Source organism: Rhinoraja longicauda, chromosome 29, assembly GCF_053455715.1.
Source record: "Rhinoraja longicauda isolate Sanriku21f chromosome 29, sRhiLon1.1, whole genome shotgun sequence".
NCBI lineage: Eukaryota > Metazoa > Chordata > Chondrichthyes > Rajiformes > Arhynchobatidae > Rhinoraja > Rhinoraja longicauda.
Window position 1 is genome coordinate 26,113,255 of NC_135981.1, and position 16,098 is coordinate 26,129,352.

Here is a 16,098-nt window from a genome sequence, read left to right on the forward strand (position 1 = left end):
CAAAATGCTGGAGTAACTTAGTGGGACAGGCAGCATCTCTGGATAGAAGGAATGGGTGATGTTTCAGGTCGAGACCCTTCTACAGACTGACGCATTCCTTCTATCCAGAGATGCTGCCTGTCCCACAGTAGAATTAATAGTGGGAGGATGACACTAATATATCAAACCTCACCAGATGTGATGCTGTGCTGAAAGATACTTTAAAAGTTGATTTGCTGCAGGTTACATTTTGACCTAATTGTGTAACCTCCATTGATTCTTAAAAATAGAACATACTCTGGCCTCTTTAGAGAATGGGGTTTTCAGGTTGCATGAGAATTGCTTAATAAAGCAGTATTATACTGCACACACTAATATTCTATGAATAAGCCTTTAAATAAATGACCAATATACGTCCTTATCTTTTTAAATAACAATGTTTACCCCAATTCTACATTTTAAAGCTAAGACGTATTAATGCAAAATATGGCAAAAAATAAATCAACTAATTGACTGTACTCATCATTAGATAAAGTACCAAAATTGACAATTACACATACCTGCATAAACGTAAAATTAAATTGTCTTTTCACATTTATTTTGCTTAGCAGTTGAAATTGCTTAATTAAAGAACTACTTTTTTTTGCATGTTGCGTGAGAATTCAGAATGCATAAATATCAAATAAATGAATCTATCATTGATTTTCTGGGTGAACATGACATGCTAAGTGAGAAGAGCTAATTGTTTCCAAGTAAGATAATTTCATAAGAATTTGCTGTATTATGTTATTCATTTGCTTTGTGTTTTGGAACTCTTTCCAAGAATCATAAGTATGATTGATGCTGATTAATTTGTTCACAAACCAAATCGTTAGTTTTATTTTTGCTTTTAATGCAGTGGAAAGCCTTTAAAACAATGTCATTATGCATCTCTTCCTATGCTAAACTTTAGGAAGAAACTGGGTGAATTTTTCCAGACGAAGTATGATTGGGATTTGTTGGCTGCCCGTTCCATTTGGGCTTTTGGACCCGATACCACAGGCCCCAACATCTTGGTTGATGATACTCTACCGTCTGAAGTAAGTCCATCCATGAAAGAAAGGGCCTTGTCCCTGATTGATCTATTTATTGTATTTTCATTGTAGTAAATGCAATTTCATGAAAGAAATCGCAACATCTGGCCCCTCGGGCTACTCTTGTCATTCAAGAAGATCATGGTTGATCATGCTATCTCAATGTCTTTCTCTTACTATCTCCCTAACCTGTTGATTTCTCTAATCTTCAGGAATCTTTAATGTTTTGCTTTGAATGACTGATTCTCCTTAGCCATTTGGCACAGAGAATGTCAAAGAATCACCAACGTCAAATTTCTCTTTCTTTCAGTCTTCATTGAGGATCCCTTAATTTGAGACCATGAACTCTGATTCCAAATTTGAGAGCTAGGGCAAACATTCTTCTAAATCTATGTTGTTGAGTCCTCTCATATTTTTGTATATTTTAATAAGGTCACCTCAAATTCTTTTAGCTATATAAAATAGGTGCTTAGGCTGCTCAATCTCTCCTCATGTAACCACACCATTCCAGGAAACAATTTGGTGAAAGTTCACTGTGTTTCCCCCTAAAGTATGGCATCCGTCCATCTGCGAGAGATGATGGTGTGGCTTGGCGTTGTCCTGCTTGGAGAGGGGGATTTTTCATCTGGTTACATCTCACTGTGCTCAGCAAGGATGAAGTGTCCTCTCCATTTGATTTGGTCGCTGAGCCTGGGCAGGTAAATGGGAATACAAACTTGCCCAGCATCTGCATTCCCCTCTCGACCTGCTAGGCTGATTCCAGAGGAACAGCGTGGCTGCTACGTCTGGGGCCTACTCGGCTGCAGGAGTTGCCAGAAGGCAGATGCACGAGGGATCAGCCAACTGTCTCTAGGGACTGTCTGAGTGCCTTTGGCTCTCCTGAGCCTTACCCTCAAGGCAGCGGGGTGCTATTTAACCCATAGTTGGGACCTGATTGATGGACATCAGGACGTGTCCACACGTGTCGCATCTCTGGGGGCCAGAGTTCCTCCGAGATCCCCACGCAGTTTAGCCTGGGACTGAAGGTGGCCCAGTTACCATGTGTTGCCTCGAGGAGGCACTGCGAGAGTCTTGATGGTGCTGAGGTTATGCACTGGCAGGGGGAGGTTCACGCACTCGGCTCCCTTTTTCACAAAAATTGATAGCCAGCGGCATCTGGATTTATACCAGGGCACTAGACACATGCAACACCCTGTGGCTCGTGCCACCAACACACTATCAGTTGATATGTATATATATATATATATGATATATATATATATGGGACAAAGGTCCCAACACTGATTCCCTTGTACAGATTTCTAGTCAGAAAAACACCAATCCACCACTAACCCCTCTCCTATTTCCCAACCAATTTTGGATCCAGTTCAACAACACACCTTGATTTGCTTGTGCTTGAACCGTCTGTACCAGCCTGGCATGTCCAGAGTGTTACTTATGAGTTTACTCTCCTATCCTGGTTTTATTTGATCAATTTCTTAGTCATCCTTTGCTGAATTCTAAATACACACTATCTCTAGACTGTTGTTTCTGGCGCGGTAGAGTTGCTGCTTTACAGCGAATGCAGCGCCGGAGACTCAGGTTCGATCCTGACTACGGGTGCTGCACTGTAAGGAGTTTGTACGTTCTCCCCGTGACCTGCGTGGGTTTTCTCCGAGATCTTCGGTTTCCTCCCACACTCCAAAGACGTACAGGTATGTAGGTTAATTGGCTGGGTAAATGTTAAAAAATAAATAAAATTGTCCCTAGTGGGTGTAGGATAATGTTAATGTGCGGGGATCACTGGGCGGCACGGACTTGGAGGGCCGAAAAGGCCTGTTTCCGGCTGTATATATATGATATGATGATGATATGATAACTTTCTAAGCCTTTTCCTTCTATTAAATGCTCTTTTTACCTGTATTCCATGGCTGTACCACTCTTCTTGCTACATTTATTTAGTCACAAAAGAATATAAATTTGAATGAAATCATGTAATATTTCTGCAGTGTGAACTATTACCTAGCCTATGCTGGAATCTGTCATATTATCTATCACATCTTCATTATTTATAACTGATCCAATTGTAGGTGGATAAAGCACTTTTGGGTTATGTGAAAGACAGCATTGTCCAGGGATTTCAGTGGGGAACACGAGAAGGACCACTTTGTGATGAGCGTATGTATTAACTAGTGTAAAATCTAATGATTTTGTTTATTTTTTATGTAATTGGTCGTAATTGCTCCCAACTTTTAAAGTAGAAGCATGCAAATTGGAGATATTTTGTTATTGTCTTATTATAGGTGTATTCATTGTTTTCCCCAAATGTTTGACACTTGCACCCATAATTTTGTTGCGAGACAAGTTGGGGCTGAATCAGTAAAAAATTATGGATTGTAATTAAATAGATTTTCTACTATATTTTCCCCAATATAGCAAAAATAAAACTGGAGTAAACTTGAAGAAAATTCAATTCCAGCATATCTGGGGCAGTGTACATCACATGATGATGTTTAGAACACGACACAAAATGTCTTATAACTTGGCACGCCAGGCAGCATGTCTGGAGAATTTGAATAGGTGATGTTTCGGGTCGGGACCCTATCCTTGTTCCCCAGAGATGCTGCCTGACCTGCTGAGTTACTCTAGCACTTTGTGTCTTTTATTGTGAACCAGTATCTGCAGTTCCTTGTGACAACACAGGATGATTTGATGCTCTATACAAGAGGACTGAATCGGTAAGAAACCTCACCCCATCACAGAATCAAGACAATTTCCACCCTGAATCAATTAAAAAATATGTGTACCCATTTTTTATGCTAATCAATGCCTGGAATTCCACAGATTGACATAAAAGAAAGTAATTACATTTATATAGCGCATCTTACTCTCTCGGGCAAACGATCTTGTAGTCAATTAAGTACTTTTTTAGTGTAGTCACCATTGTAATGTAGAAAACATGATGGCCTATTGTTGCCCTGCAGCTCTGACAATATAATATTGATCAGATAATTTGCCTCGTCCTCTCCCTAAGTACTATACTGTAGTGTCACGATAGATTTATAAAAGTATGGATTTAAAGGTGATTTGGCCAATCTCCTTCATGGTACTGCTTGTGCTATTGACTTCACAGAGTTAGTGGGCTTACATACAAAGGAAATTCATCTGGCATTGTAAGGATTTCTTTTAAACTTCGGATTGATATTAAGAAATAGTTAAAAAAAAATAATCAACACCTAAAATGGAGCTCCAGACAGACAGAAAATTCCATGAAGATAGACCCAAAAAGCTGGAGTAACTCACGGGGACAGGCAGCATCTCTGGAAAGGAGGAATGGGTGACATTTCGGGTTGAGTCCCTTCTTCAGACCCGAAACGTCACCCATTCCTTCTCTCCAGGGATGCTGCCTGTCCCGCTGAGTTACTCCAGCTTTTTGTATCTATCTTCAGTTTAAACCAGCATCAGCAGTTCCTTCTTACAGAAAATTCCATGATGTGTAGGAAGGAACCAGCAGATGCTGGTTTACACCAAAGATAGACACAAAATGCTGGAGTAACTCAGCAGGTAAGACTGCATTTCTGGAGAAAAGGAATAGGAGATGTTGTGGGTCGAAACCGTTCATCAGACTGGAATCAAAATTTATTCGATGCTGCAACGGGGGAACTTTAGGATGATTCTGGAAATATAAATGATGTTTGTTCATGTAAACTCAATGATTGCATTCAGAGATTTAGGGCAGCACATTGGCACAGCGGTAAAGTTGCTGCCTTTACAGGTCCAGAGACCCGGGTTCAATCCAGACTATGGGTGCTGTATATAAGGAATTTGTATGTTCTCCCTGTATGCTCTCCACTCAGGGTGCCCAGGTTTCCTCCCGCACTCTAAAGATGTACAGATATGTAGGTTAATTGGCTTCTGTAAATTGTAAGTTGTCCCTAGAGTGTAGGATCGTGCTAGTGTACGGGGTGATCGTTGATCTGTGCGGACTCGGTGGGCCAAAGCATCACTGAAGCATCTCGGTGGGCCGCTGCATCTCTAGAGTCTAAAGTAAAGATTGGATATAAGTAATGAAAAACTATTTTTCATTTAAGAGATCCTTAAATTATTATCAAATAGCAGTTATGTTAAGGGTCTCATCCCAAAACATCACCAATCCATGTTCTCCAGGGATCCTGCTTGACCCGCTGAATTTTCTCCACACTTTGTGTCTTTTTGAGCAGTTTTATTCGTGTGGACATGCAACCATTATGTTTATAAATCAAATCTTTAAAACTTATGAGATAATTAAAATAAGTCAATCTGGCAATATTGGTTGAAGAATAGATGTTGAGCAGATCACCAGGAGAACTATTTGTTTTTCTAATTAACTCCTAGGATGGTGAATAAATTTTAAATACATTTCTACAAGTACATCTACAAGTACTACATGGACAGTTAAATTATGTTATAATTTAGTGATAATTGCAATTATATGCACGTGCATTGCCCCCTCATTATACACATCCAACGTCAAGATTTTTTAAAGTAAAGTTAAATAATGATTTACTAATAAATAAACTGTTTCCATTTGAGTGCTGGACTCATTTCATCAGTAACCATATATAATCATTGTATAGCAATATATTTTTGCAAAACCATAATTTTTTTATCAAAACTGGCAATGTGGTAGTATTGAAATTCGAATGCCTTATTTCAGAGTATAAACTGATTTTACGTTGAAAGTGCCTGAGAATTTGCGTTGTTTTTACACAGCAATTCGTAATGTGAAGTTCAAGATTCTTGATGCAGTAATAGCTCAGGAGCCGTTACACAGGGGTGGAGGACAAATTATTCCCACAGCCAGGCGTGTCGTGTATTCCGCTTTCCTGATGGTAAGCATTTTCCGTCAACCTTTTGTCACTTGGAGTGCTTAATTAATTCACCATTTCACAGTGTAATTTAGTAAGATTACACAAAAGCTTACATGGTGGAATTTGTTTTATAATGCAAAATATTTGATCGATTTGTGAGCAAAATGTCCAGTACTTTTCCTTGTCTCTGCACTGCCTCTCCCAAGTTAAGCGTAAGGCAGTGAGTTTCACTGTTTCGTTGCAGCTGAGACTGATCTAAATAAATGCACATGTAACTTCTAGCTGCGGGGCAGCACAGTGGCACAGCAGCTACCTCACAGCGCCAGAGATCCAGCTTTGACCCTGACCTCGGGTGCTGTCTGTGGAGTATGCACGTTCTCCCTTTAGCCACGGGTTACCTCCGGGTGTTCCGGTTTCCGCCCACATCCCAAAAACGTGCAGGTTTGTAAGTTAATTGGCCTCTGTAAATTGGTCTTAGTGGTTCGGATGTGGATGGGAAAGAAGGATAATATGATGGTCGGCATGGACATGATGGGCCTGTTTCCATGTTGTATCTCTAAACATATGGGATACCAAACACAAGTGAGATTTTCCTGTCCTGGAAATTTATTCAGATGAACAATTTATCAGTTCATTAGTTTGTAAAATATCTACCAAAATACTGTAGGTGTCCTGTCCCACAGGATTACTCATGAATAATCCATTTATTTAACAGGCCACTCCACGTTTGATGGAACCGTATTACTTTGTGGAGGTGCAAGCACCAGCAGACTGTGTATCAGCTGTGTATACTGTCTTAGCTAGGAGGAGGTAAGCAGATTAATGAGTTCCTGTCACGTTTTAATATCGTTTATAGATTTAATAGTAGATCATGCCTTCTGTAGGTTTAAATTACCAAACGATTACATTTTGTTTAAATACTAATTATATCATTGTTGTCCATTTAAATCAAATAATTATACAACTGGATAAAAGTGAACTTGAACATTATTGGACAAACCGAATGGAGATATTTATAGTATTTATTTAAGGCACAACTCGCACACGGTCAATAGATCGTTACTAGTGTCATGCAATATTCAATGAGTGTGAAACCAAACAGATTTAGATTCCAGACACGACTAATGATGGTTTGCAAAGGAAAGTTCTAGAATAACTCGGCAGGTCAGGCAGTGACCTAGATTTTCGCTTATCCCAGAGTCTGAAGAAGGATCCCGACCTGAAACATCACCTATCCATGTCTCCAGAGATGCTGCCTGACCTGCTGAGTTACTGCAGCATTTTGTATTGCTGGCTTATGTCCAATTTTTTTCCTCTTTACCCGTTGCCTGTATTTTCTTGTCACCTTCCCTAAAGAAACAAATTTATATTGGATTATTGTTTCACTTACAGATCTCTGCTACCTCATCCTCGTGACTGTTCCTTGTGAACTGAGGCAGTGGGTTTCTCCTGTTTCATTGTAGCTGAGATGCTTATTATTTGAAGTTTGCACAACTGCGGTTTCATTCAAGACCAGGGTCATGCAAACAGAAGTGAGATTTTATTTTCTGCCCTCAATATGAGGATGATGGAATTCTTTGCTCAGTAGTTTACCAGGTGATTAATTTACCCTGAGCTATTGCCACATCAAATGAAATAATACTTCACAGCAATGTATTAGATTGTAGGGATTCTATAAAGACTACGGAATTTCCCTAAGCAATAGTATTCTATTCTGCAGATCTCCAACCAAATAAGTTGTATTGAGGACATTTCACCTTTGGTATGAATACCAATTTAAACAATACACATTTATCATGGTTTATCGGAGCTTTATGATGAGGATTTGAGTTAAAAATATTTATTTTAATTATGCTGCGCGCAGTCCCTCAAAAGCTGGTCATTGCAAATGTGAGTGGAGAGGATAATCCATTTACAGTGGTTTTATGTTTCATCCACAGAGGCCATGTAACACAGGATGCACCAATCCCAGGCTCTCCACTTTATACAATTAAAGCATTTGTACCAGCTATTGACTCGTTCGGTTTTGAGACGGACTTGCGGACACACACTCAAGGACAGGCTTTCTCCCTTTCGGTCTTTCATCATTGGCAGGTGAGAACTTACTGGTCATAAGTAAACAAACAGTTGTTCTATATTTTGCATTATACATATCCTTAATCAATTGACATCAAATATTAGCATGGTTGTATGCTTGCATGAAAGAGAAGTTTATCAGAGATTTAGCACATAAATCAACCATTGTTGCTGCCTCCCACTAGATTATGTGTGATGTGCTTCACTGAGATATACAGTGAATATAGCGCCACATATTTAGTGTGGATATTTACATCTGAAGATCTAGAGTTTGAAGACTGACACTTCAATGAAGCATTTGGAGCGATACATTGGCACTGATCGGAGTTGGATGTTGTACTTCCCTCGATAGCATTTTTGAATTTTAGTTTTAGTTTAGTTTCTTAGTGTCACGTTTACCAAGGTAATGTGAAAAGCTTTTTGTTTGCTTGATATCCAGTCAAAGAAAAGACTGAAAGATAAATACAATCAAGCCGTCCACAGTGCTCAGCTAAAGGATAAAGCGTACAACATTTAGTGCTAGATGGAACATTGACATCTGTTAAAGTCCGATTCAAGATAGTTGAAAGGTCTCCAATGAGGTGTGAAAGACAAACGTGATCACGGCTGCTTTTGTCTTTAAAAAAGAGGCATTAATCCCATGGGTGAATTTGCATTCAATGAGACCTGAATAATTAAACGTGTCAACATTTTTCAATCCAGTGATTAAGAGGCAAATTCAAAATCAGGAAATAAAAATCTTGCATAAGTAAAACTCACTTTGTTGTAAAACTCCAATGAGCTCCATAATCTCCTAACGAAAGGAAATAATAATAATAATAGACAATAGGTGCAGGAGTATGCCATTCGGCCCTTCGAGCCAGCACCGTCATTCAATGTGATCATGGCTGATCATTCTATCAGTACCCCGTTCCTGCCTTCTCCCCATACCCCCTGACTCCGCTATCCTTAAGAGCTCTATCTAGTTCTCTCTTGAATGCATTCAGAGAATTGGCCTCCACTGCCTTCTGAGGCAGAGAATTTCACAGATTCACAACTCTCTGACTGAAAAGGTTTTTCCTCATCTCCGTTCTAAATGGCCTACCCCTTATTTTTAAACTGTGGCCCCTTGTTCTGGACTCCCCCAACATTGGGAACATGTTTCCTGCCTCTAACGTGTCCAACCCCATAATAATCTTATGTTTCGATAAGATCCCCTCTCATCCTTCTAAATTCCAGTGTAATCTTTTATTTGTCCCACAATGAGGAAATTTGCAGGGTTGCAGCAGCAAAGTGGATAGCAAAAATAAATAAGCATTCATTAAAAAAAAAGTACCGGTAATTATCTTTATTTACTGGTGCGCTGGGAGCAGTGCTGGTTGTGCAGTCTGACGGCAGTAGGAAGGAAGGACCCTCGATATCTCTCCCTCATACACTTGGGGTGAAGGAGTCTGTCACTGAAGGAGCTGCTCAGTGCAGTGACAGTGTCCTGCATGGGCTGGGAGTCGTTGTCCAGCAGTGATGATAGCTTTGCCATCATCCTCCTCTCTCCCACCACCTGCACTGAGTCGAGGGGGCAACCCAGGACAGAGCTGGCCTTTTTGACCAGATTATCCAGTCTCTTCCTGTCAGCAGTTGAGATGCTGCTGCTCCAGCAGACCACTCCATAGAAAATGGCTGATGCCACCACAGTGTCGAAGAAGGTCCTCAGGAGCCCCCTGCACTCCAAAGGACCTGAGTCTCCTCAGCAGGTACAGTCTGCTCTGGCCTTTCTGATACAGTGCATTACTATTATCGGTCAAGTCCAGTTTATTGTTCAGGTAAACACCCAGGTACTTATAAGAGTCCACTCTCTCAATGTCCGTTCCCTGGATGTTCACCGGTGTCGAGGGGGCGTGGCTGTGCCTGCGGAAGACCACCACCATCTCCCTGGTTTTCCCCGCGTTGATCTGGAGGCGGTTCCGCTGGCACCAGTCCACAAAGTCCTGGGTCCGTTCTCTGTACGCCCTGTCATCGTCATCTGTGATGAGGCCGACGATGGCAGAGTCGTCAGAACTTTTGCAGATAGCAGTTGGCTGAGCTGTGCATGAAGTCCGCAGTGTACAGAGTGAACAGGAAAGGAGCCACAACTGTCCCCTAGAAATGAATCATCATTGCCAATCTGGTCTGTGGCCAATATCTTTCATTTGCGATCATGTATCTCATGTTATAAGTCACAGGGTGGTAATAATCTCGGCATGTGGGCAAGTGATCACTTGTAAGTAATGCTGACACTGTGGGAATGATTTGAATATTAAAATATGGTTGCACTAAATCCCAAACATGTTCAATAAATGCATAAGTTTGTTTGGAGACCGAGTAAATATCACTGTGGTAAAATTGTGGTAATTTGAATAGATTGTGCCAGGTGATCCTTTGGACAAAAGCATCATCATCAGACCCTTGGAGCCACAGCCTGCTCCCCACTTGGCCAGAGAGTTCATGATCAAAACAAGGAGGAGAAAGGTAATTATACCAGGGCACAGTTAAAACTAGCATTAACGTTCCGTCCTCGGTAACAGTAAGGGAGGGTGAATTATGCTGCTGTTAAAGCACATTATTTTCTTTATTATGTTGGGAGCATGAGTCCCAGTTACCCCACTTTTCATTGCGTCTTTTAAAATTGTTAGTTATCTCAGATACTTTTTAGGTTTTGGTTTATTATTGTCACGTGCGGTGACATACATTTAAACGTCTTGCGTTCAATGCTATCCAATCAGATCAAATAATGGTGTACATAATATGTCAACACGTCCTCTCCCGGCCACAGGCAAATAAGCCACAGTCCAATTAAGGGTAATTGGATCAATTTACCCAATCCTATAGACCTACCCATTATAAACCCTGGAGTCCAGAGGGGAAGGAAGTGTTGGGGATTATTCTAGACTCTCTTGTTTGTCTCTAGAAACAAAGCCCATTGGGTGAGTTCACTGTACTGTGTGTGCTGGGGTATCCATTGTTGATCTCGTGAAATGACCGACGCCACAATAAATACAATCAAATCAAACTTAAGTACAATAGGTAGAGCAAACGGAAAGATACAGAAAGCATAATAGAGTTCTCAGCATTGAAACGCACTAGTTCCCATAGGGGTAGAAGTGAATCAGACAGTAACCTAGCTTATGGAAGGACAGTTCAGAGGTCTGGTAACTGGGGAAGAAGCTGTTCCTGAATGTACAGAAATAGTACAGAAATAATCAAATTCTTAAATGTCTACATATTTTTTGTAAGGTTAAGATCCAAATGCAAGTCCTAGAACCATAGAAAATAGGTGCAGGAGGAGGCCATTCAGCCCTTCGAGCCAGCACCGCCATTCATTGTGATCATGGCTGATCATCTACAATCAGTAACCTATGCCTGCCTTCTCCCATATCCCTTGATTCCACTAGTCCCTAGAAATCTATCTAACTCTCTTTTAAATTCATCCAATGAATTGGCCTCCAATGCCTTCTGTGGCAGAGAATTCCATAAATTCACAACTCTCTGGGTGAAAAAGTTTATTCTCACCTCAGTTTTAAATGGCCTCCCCTTTATTCTTGGACTGTGTCCCCTGGTTCTGGAACCAGGGAACATTGGGAACATTTTTCCTGCATCGAGCTTGTCAAGTCCTTTTATGATTTTATACGTCTCTATAAGATCCCCTCTCATCCTTCTAAACTCCAGTAAATACAAGCCTAGTCTTTCCAATCTTCCCTCATATGACAGTCCCTCCATCCCAGGGATTAACCTCGTGAACCTAAGCTGCACTGCCTCAATAGCAAGGACGTCCTTCCTCAAATTAGGAGACCAAAACTGCACACAATACTCCAGATGTGGTCTCACCAAGGCACTATACAACTGCAGAAGGACTTTGCTCCTGTACTCAAATCCTCTCGTTATGAAGGCCAACATGCCATTAGCTTTCTTCACTGCCTGCTGTACCTGCACACTTACTTTCAGTGACTGGTGTTCAGTGACTGGTGTCTTGTTGCACTTCCCCTTTACCTAATCTGACACCATTGAGATAATAAGAAATTAAGACAGGTTGGGAAAGTTGGAATCGTGTGGCCTTTTCACTCTGAATATTCCACATCAATCTGAGAAATATATTCTTTGTGGACAGCTGCATGAAATAGTTGTTTTTTCTGAATATTGCAAGAAGGATAATATTTTAAAACCAGGTGGTGAATGAAAAAATGTTTGGAAGGCATAACAGCACTCAAGGGAAATTAATTTGTTTTCATAAATAAATGGTGGGTTTTTCTTGGAAGAGAATAACTAAGAAAGATGCACGATAGAAGGTTCAATGGTACTTTGTTGTCACGTGCACCAAGAACGTGAAATTCTTCGTTTCGCACACAATTCAGTTAAATCTTACCATACAAAATGAGAATCTATGCTATTAGCTGATATAGTTAATTAAAGATATTGATATTTTGTTGTAGATAGTTGAGATGGTTTCTTTTGTTGTTGTTTTAGCTAATATAAAATGAATGCTTATTTTCAGTAGAAAGCAGTAAGATAGATGCTTGTGACAGAAATGTTATCATTGGGAATGGAATGTGTTTGTCCCTCTAGGAGTGATAGGAAGTAGACAGAGGCGTATAGGGGTTCTTTGTTAAGTGTTAGCCTGTGTATTAAAACAGTAAAGCAAGAAATTGTAGTATAAGAACAGTAGATCGCTGAAGCACTACACAAGAGTCACCGCGATTCCAGCACCGCTTTGTATACTTTAGGTTTCAAACTTTAAAAAAGTCTAGCCTTACCGTGGCCTTAAAGGCCCATTGTCCAGGCGGCAGTGTTACAGGGGTCGGCTTGGCTGGGCTTTGGCATTGGTGTCCTCCATCGCTACTCCGCCGCTCCGTGCCACTGCAGGCTGCGTCCCCGCACACATCCCACTTCATGCCGATCATGGATGGCGTTAGAGTTGCCGCCATACATTGCTAGAGACACAGGTTTGATGCTGACCACGGGTGCTGTCTGTACGTAGTCTGACCTCATGGAATTTTTCAGGGTGCTACGGTTTCTTCCCGCAATCTAAAGACGTGCAGGTTTGCAGGTTAATTGGCTTCTGTAAATTGTCCCTAATGTGCAGGATAGAACTAGTGTACGGATGATCGTTGGTCTGTGCGGACTCAGTGGGCCAAATGGCCTGTTTCCACGCATTGTCACTAAACTAAACTTGGGCCTCCAGCGGCACCCGATCCACTTGGAAGAGAATATTGAGGAAAGATGCACAATAGACTACTTCAGTGATACAATGGTACTTTATTGTAGTCACATGTATCTGTATACAGTGAATTCTTTGTTTCACATACATTGCAGTGAAGCTTGTACCCAAGTACAAGCGTGCAAAGATTACAGTGTGAGAATGATAGACCACACTGAAGCAGAACTACTTCATGCAGCAATGTTTCTGCATATCAAATGGAGGGATTTGTTTCCTCTACCATATTTGTATGCTACTACCTGCCTGTCTTTTATCTTCCTTCCAGTCCTGTGAAAAGGTATGGTTCAGTGGGTGCAAGAACGTTTCCAGGATTTTACCTCCTACAGCATGTAAACTGGTCCTATGGTTCAACCAACTTGCATTGATCATCAAATTTCCATTAACACTAATCTTACACTAATACCAATTTTATTCCCCTGATATTCCCAATAACTCCTCCCAGAATCTACCACTCACCAATACACATTGGTCAATTTACAATGACCAATTAACTTGCCAATCTAGTTTAGTTTGGAGATAAAGCATGGAAACAGGTCCTTCAGCCAACCGAGTACACATTGATCACTCGTTCACACAAGTTTTCTTTTATCCCACTTTCTCATCCACTCCGTACACATTAGGGGAACGTTACGTCGGGCCAATTAACCTGCATACCTGCACAACTTTAGGATGTGGAAGAAAACTGGCACACCCGGGGGAAACCCACGCGGTCACAGTGAAATTGCAAAATCCACACAGACCAGGTCAGGATCGAACCCGGGTCCCTCGCGCTGTGAGGCAGAAGCTTTACCAGCTGCGCCACTGTGCCGCCCTCTATCAATGGAGGGCACAGAGGACAGAAATCTGCATGACTGGGATGTGTGAGGAAAACGGAGCACTGTGAGGAAAATCCAGTCGCAGGGAGAATGGGCAAACACCACACATACAGTACCAAGAGTCGAAATTGAACTTGCTGAACTAGTTAGTTGTAAGACAGTATCCGTGCTAGCTTTACCACAATTTCCAACTGATTTTCACAAAAAACCTTTGCCATAGTAAGGTATCACAGTCAAATAAGAATCTTTAATGATGTAAAAGCCCTGAAATAACTCAGTGTTTATATATACTCGGTTAATTCTCACATTGTATTGAATTTAGCATATTTTAAATATATACATGGAAATGTAACCATATATCCGATATGTGATTGTTCCTTCTATTAACAGGGCCTCAGTGAAGATGTTAGTATCAGCAAGTTTTTCGACGATCCTATGTTGCTGGAGCTTGCAAAACAAGACGTGGTGCTTAATTATCCATTGTAACCGGAGCAACAATCTAGGAGGAAGGATGAAATCTTCTTGTAACTCATGGCAGGATTTTGTACATTTTAGTGTTTAGACAAAACCACACCGATGCTTGGGAGACCATGGATTGAATAAGCCAGAAAGTGAGCTGATCTGAATTTTGTATTTTAGTGTTGCAGGTTCAATGTTTCGAATATTCCAAAATAAAGGTGGTTAATTTTTCTTTCATTTGTTGACTGAGTTTCATTTCAAAAAGACAACCTGACATATTATACAGGCTTATTTTACAGAGAAAACAGAAAACCGGGGTAATGTTCTGCAGGCAGGTTTGCCACTGCTACACGGGTGGTTTAAAACTAAATGGGGGGGGGGGGTGTCAAATGGGATAGTCAAGGATGGAGTTAAAGGGAAAGAGAGTAAAGGAATAGTTAATGACCCCAGAATTAACGGGAAAGAAAGCTCACAAAGGGATAGGAGAGTATGGCCAAATGTAATAGGGATCGATGTGAAGGGTGAGATGAGTAAGGAATTAAAAGTATATATTAATGCGCAAAGTATAAGAAGTAAAGTAGATGAGCTTGAGGCTCAGTTAGAGGTTGGTAGATATGACATTGTGGGGATTACAGAGACGTGGCTGCAGGAGGATCGGATCTGGGAACTTAATATTCAGGGTTATACATCCTATAGAAAGGACAGGCAGGTGGGCACAGGCGGTGGGGTAGCTCTGCTGGTGAGGGATGAAATTCATTCCCTTGCGAGGGGTGACATAGGGACTGACCAGGTAGAGTCACTGTGGATAGAGTTGAGGAATTGTAAAGGTAAGAAGACACTAATTGGTGTTATCTACAGACCCCCAAATAGTAGCCCAAATGTAGGGTGTAAGATGCAGCAGGAATTAAAACTGGCATGTAAGAAAGGTACTGAAGGTTGATAAATCCCCTGGGCCTGATGGTCTGCATCCCAGGGTACTCAGGGAGGTGGCTCTAGAAATAGTGGATGCATTGGTGATCATTTTCCAATGTTCAATAGATTCAGGATCAGTTCCTGTGGATTGGAGGATAGCTAATGTTATCCCACTTTTCAAGAAAGGGGCGAGAGAGAAAACGGGGAATTACAGACCAGTTAGCCTGACATCAGTGGTGAGGAAGATGCTGGAGTCAATTATTAAAGAGGTAATAACGGTGCATTTGGATAGCAGTAAAAGGATAAGTCCAAGTCAACGTAGATTTATGAAAGGGAAATCATGCTTGACTAATCTTCTGGAATTTTTTGAGGACGTGACAAGTAAAATGGATGAAGGGGAGCCAGTGGATGTAGTGTATCTAGACTTTCAGAAAGCCTTTAATAAGGTCCCACACGGGCCCTGGTAAAACCACATCTGGAGTATTGTGTACAGTTTTGGTCTCCTAATTTGAGGAAGGACATCCTTGTAATTGAGGCAGTGCAGCTTAGGTTCACGAGATTGATCCCTGGGATGGCGGGACTGTCATATGAGGAAGGATTGAAAAGACTAGACTTGTATTCACTGGAGTTTAGAAGGATGAGAGGGGATCTTATTGAAACATATAAAATTATAAAAGGACTTGACAAGCTAGATGCAGGAAAAATGTTCCCTATATTGGGCGAGTCCA

At 41.0% G+C, this 16,098-nt stretch overlaps 1 protein-coding gene across 1 annotated transcript in view; it reads left to right on the plus strand.

Annotated features, from left to right (window-relative positions):
• Window positions 1–14,677, plus strand: part of eftud2 (elongation factor Tu GTP binding domain containing 2) — a 103,872-nt gene extending 89,195 nt beyond the window's left edge. Inside the window, exons 23-29 of the mRNA XM_078424931.1 lie at window positions 932–1,058; window positions 3,122–3,209; window positions 5,784–5,902; window positions 6,597–6,691; window positions 7,822–7,975; window positions 10,334–10,441; window positions 14,390–14,677. Coding sequence (XP_078281057.1) covers window positions 932–1,058; window positions 3,122–3,209; window positions 5,784–5,902; window positions 6,597–6,691; window positions 7,822–7,975; window positions 10,334–10,441; window positions 14,390–14,485 — 787 coding nt within the window. The 3' untranslated portion in view covers window positions 14,486–14,677. The remainder of the gene's footprint in view (window positions 1–931; window positions 1,059–3,121; window positions 3,210–5,783; window positions 5,903–6,596; window positions 6,692–7,821; window positions 7,976–10,333; window positions 10,442–14,389) is intronic.
• The last annotated feature ends 1,421 nt before the right edge of the window (window positions 14,678–16,098 follow it).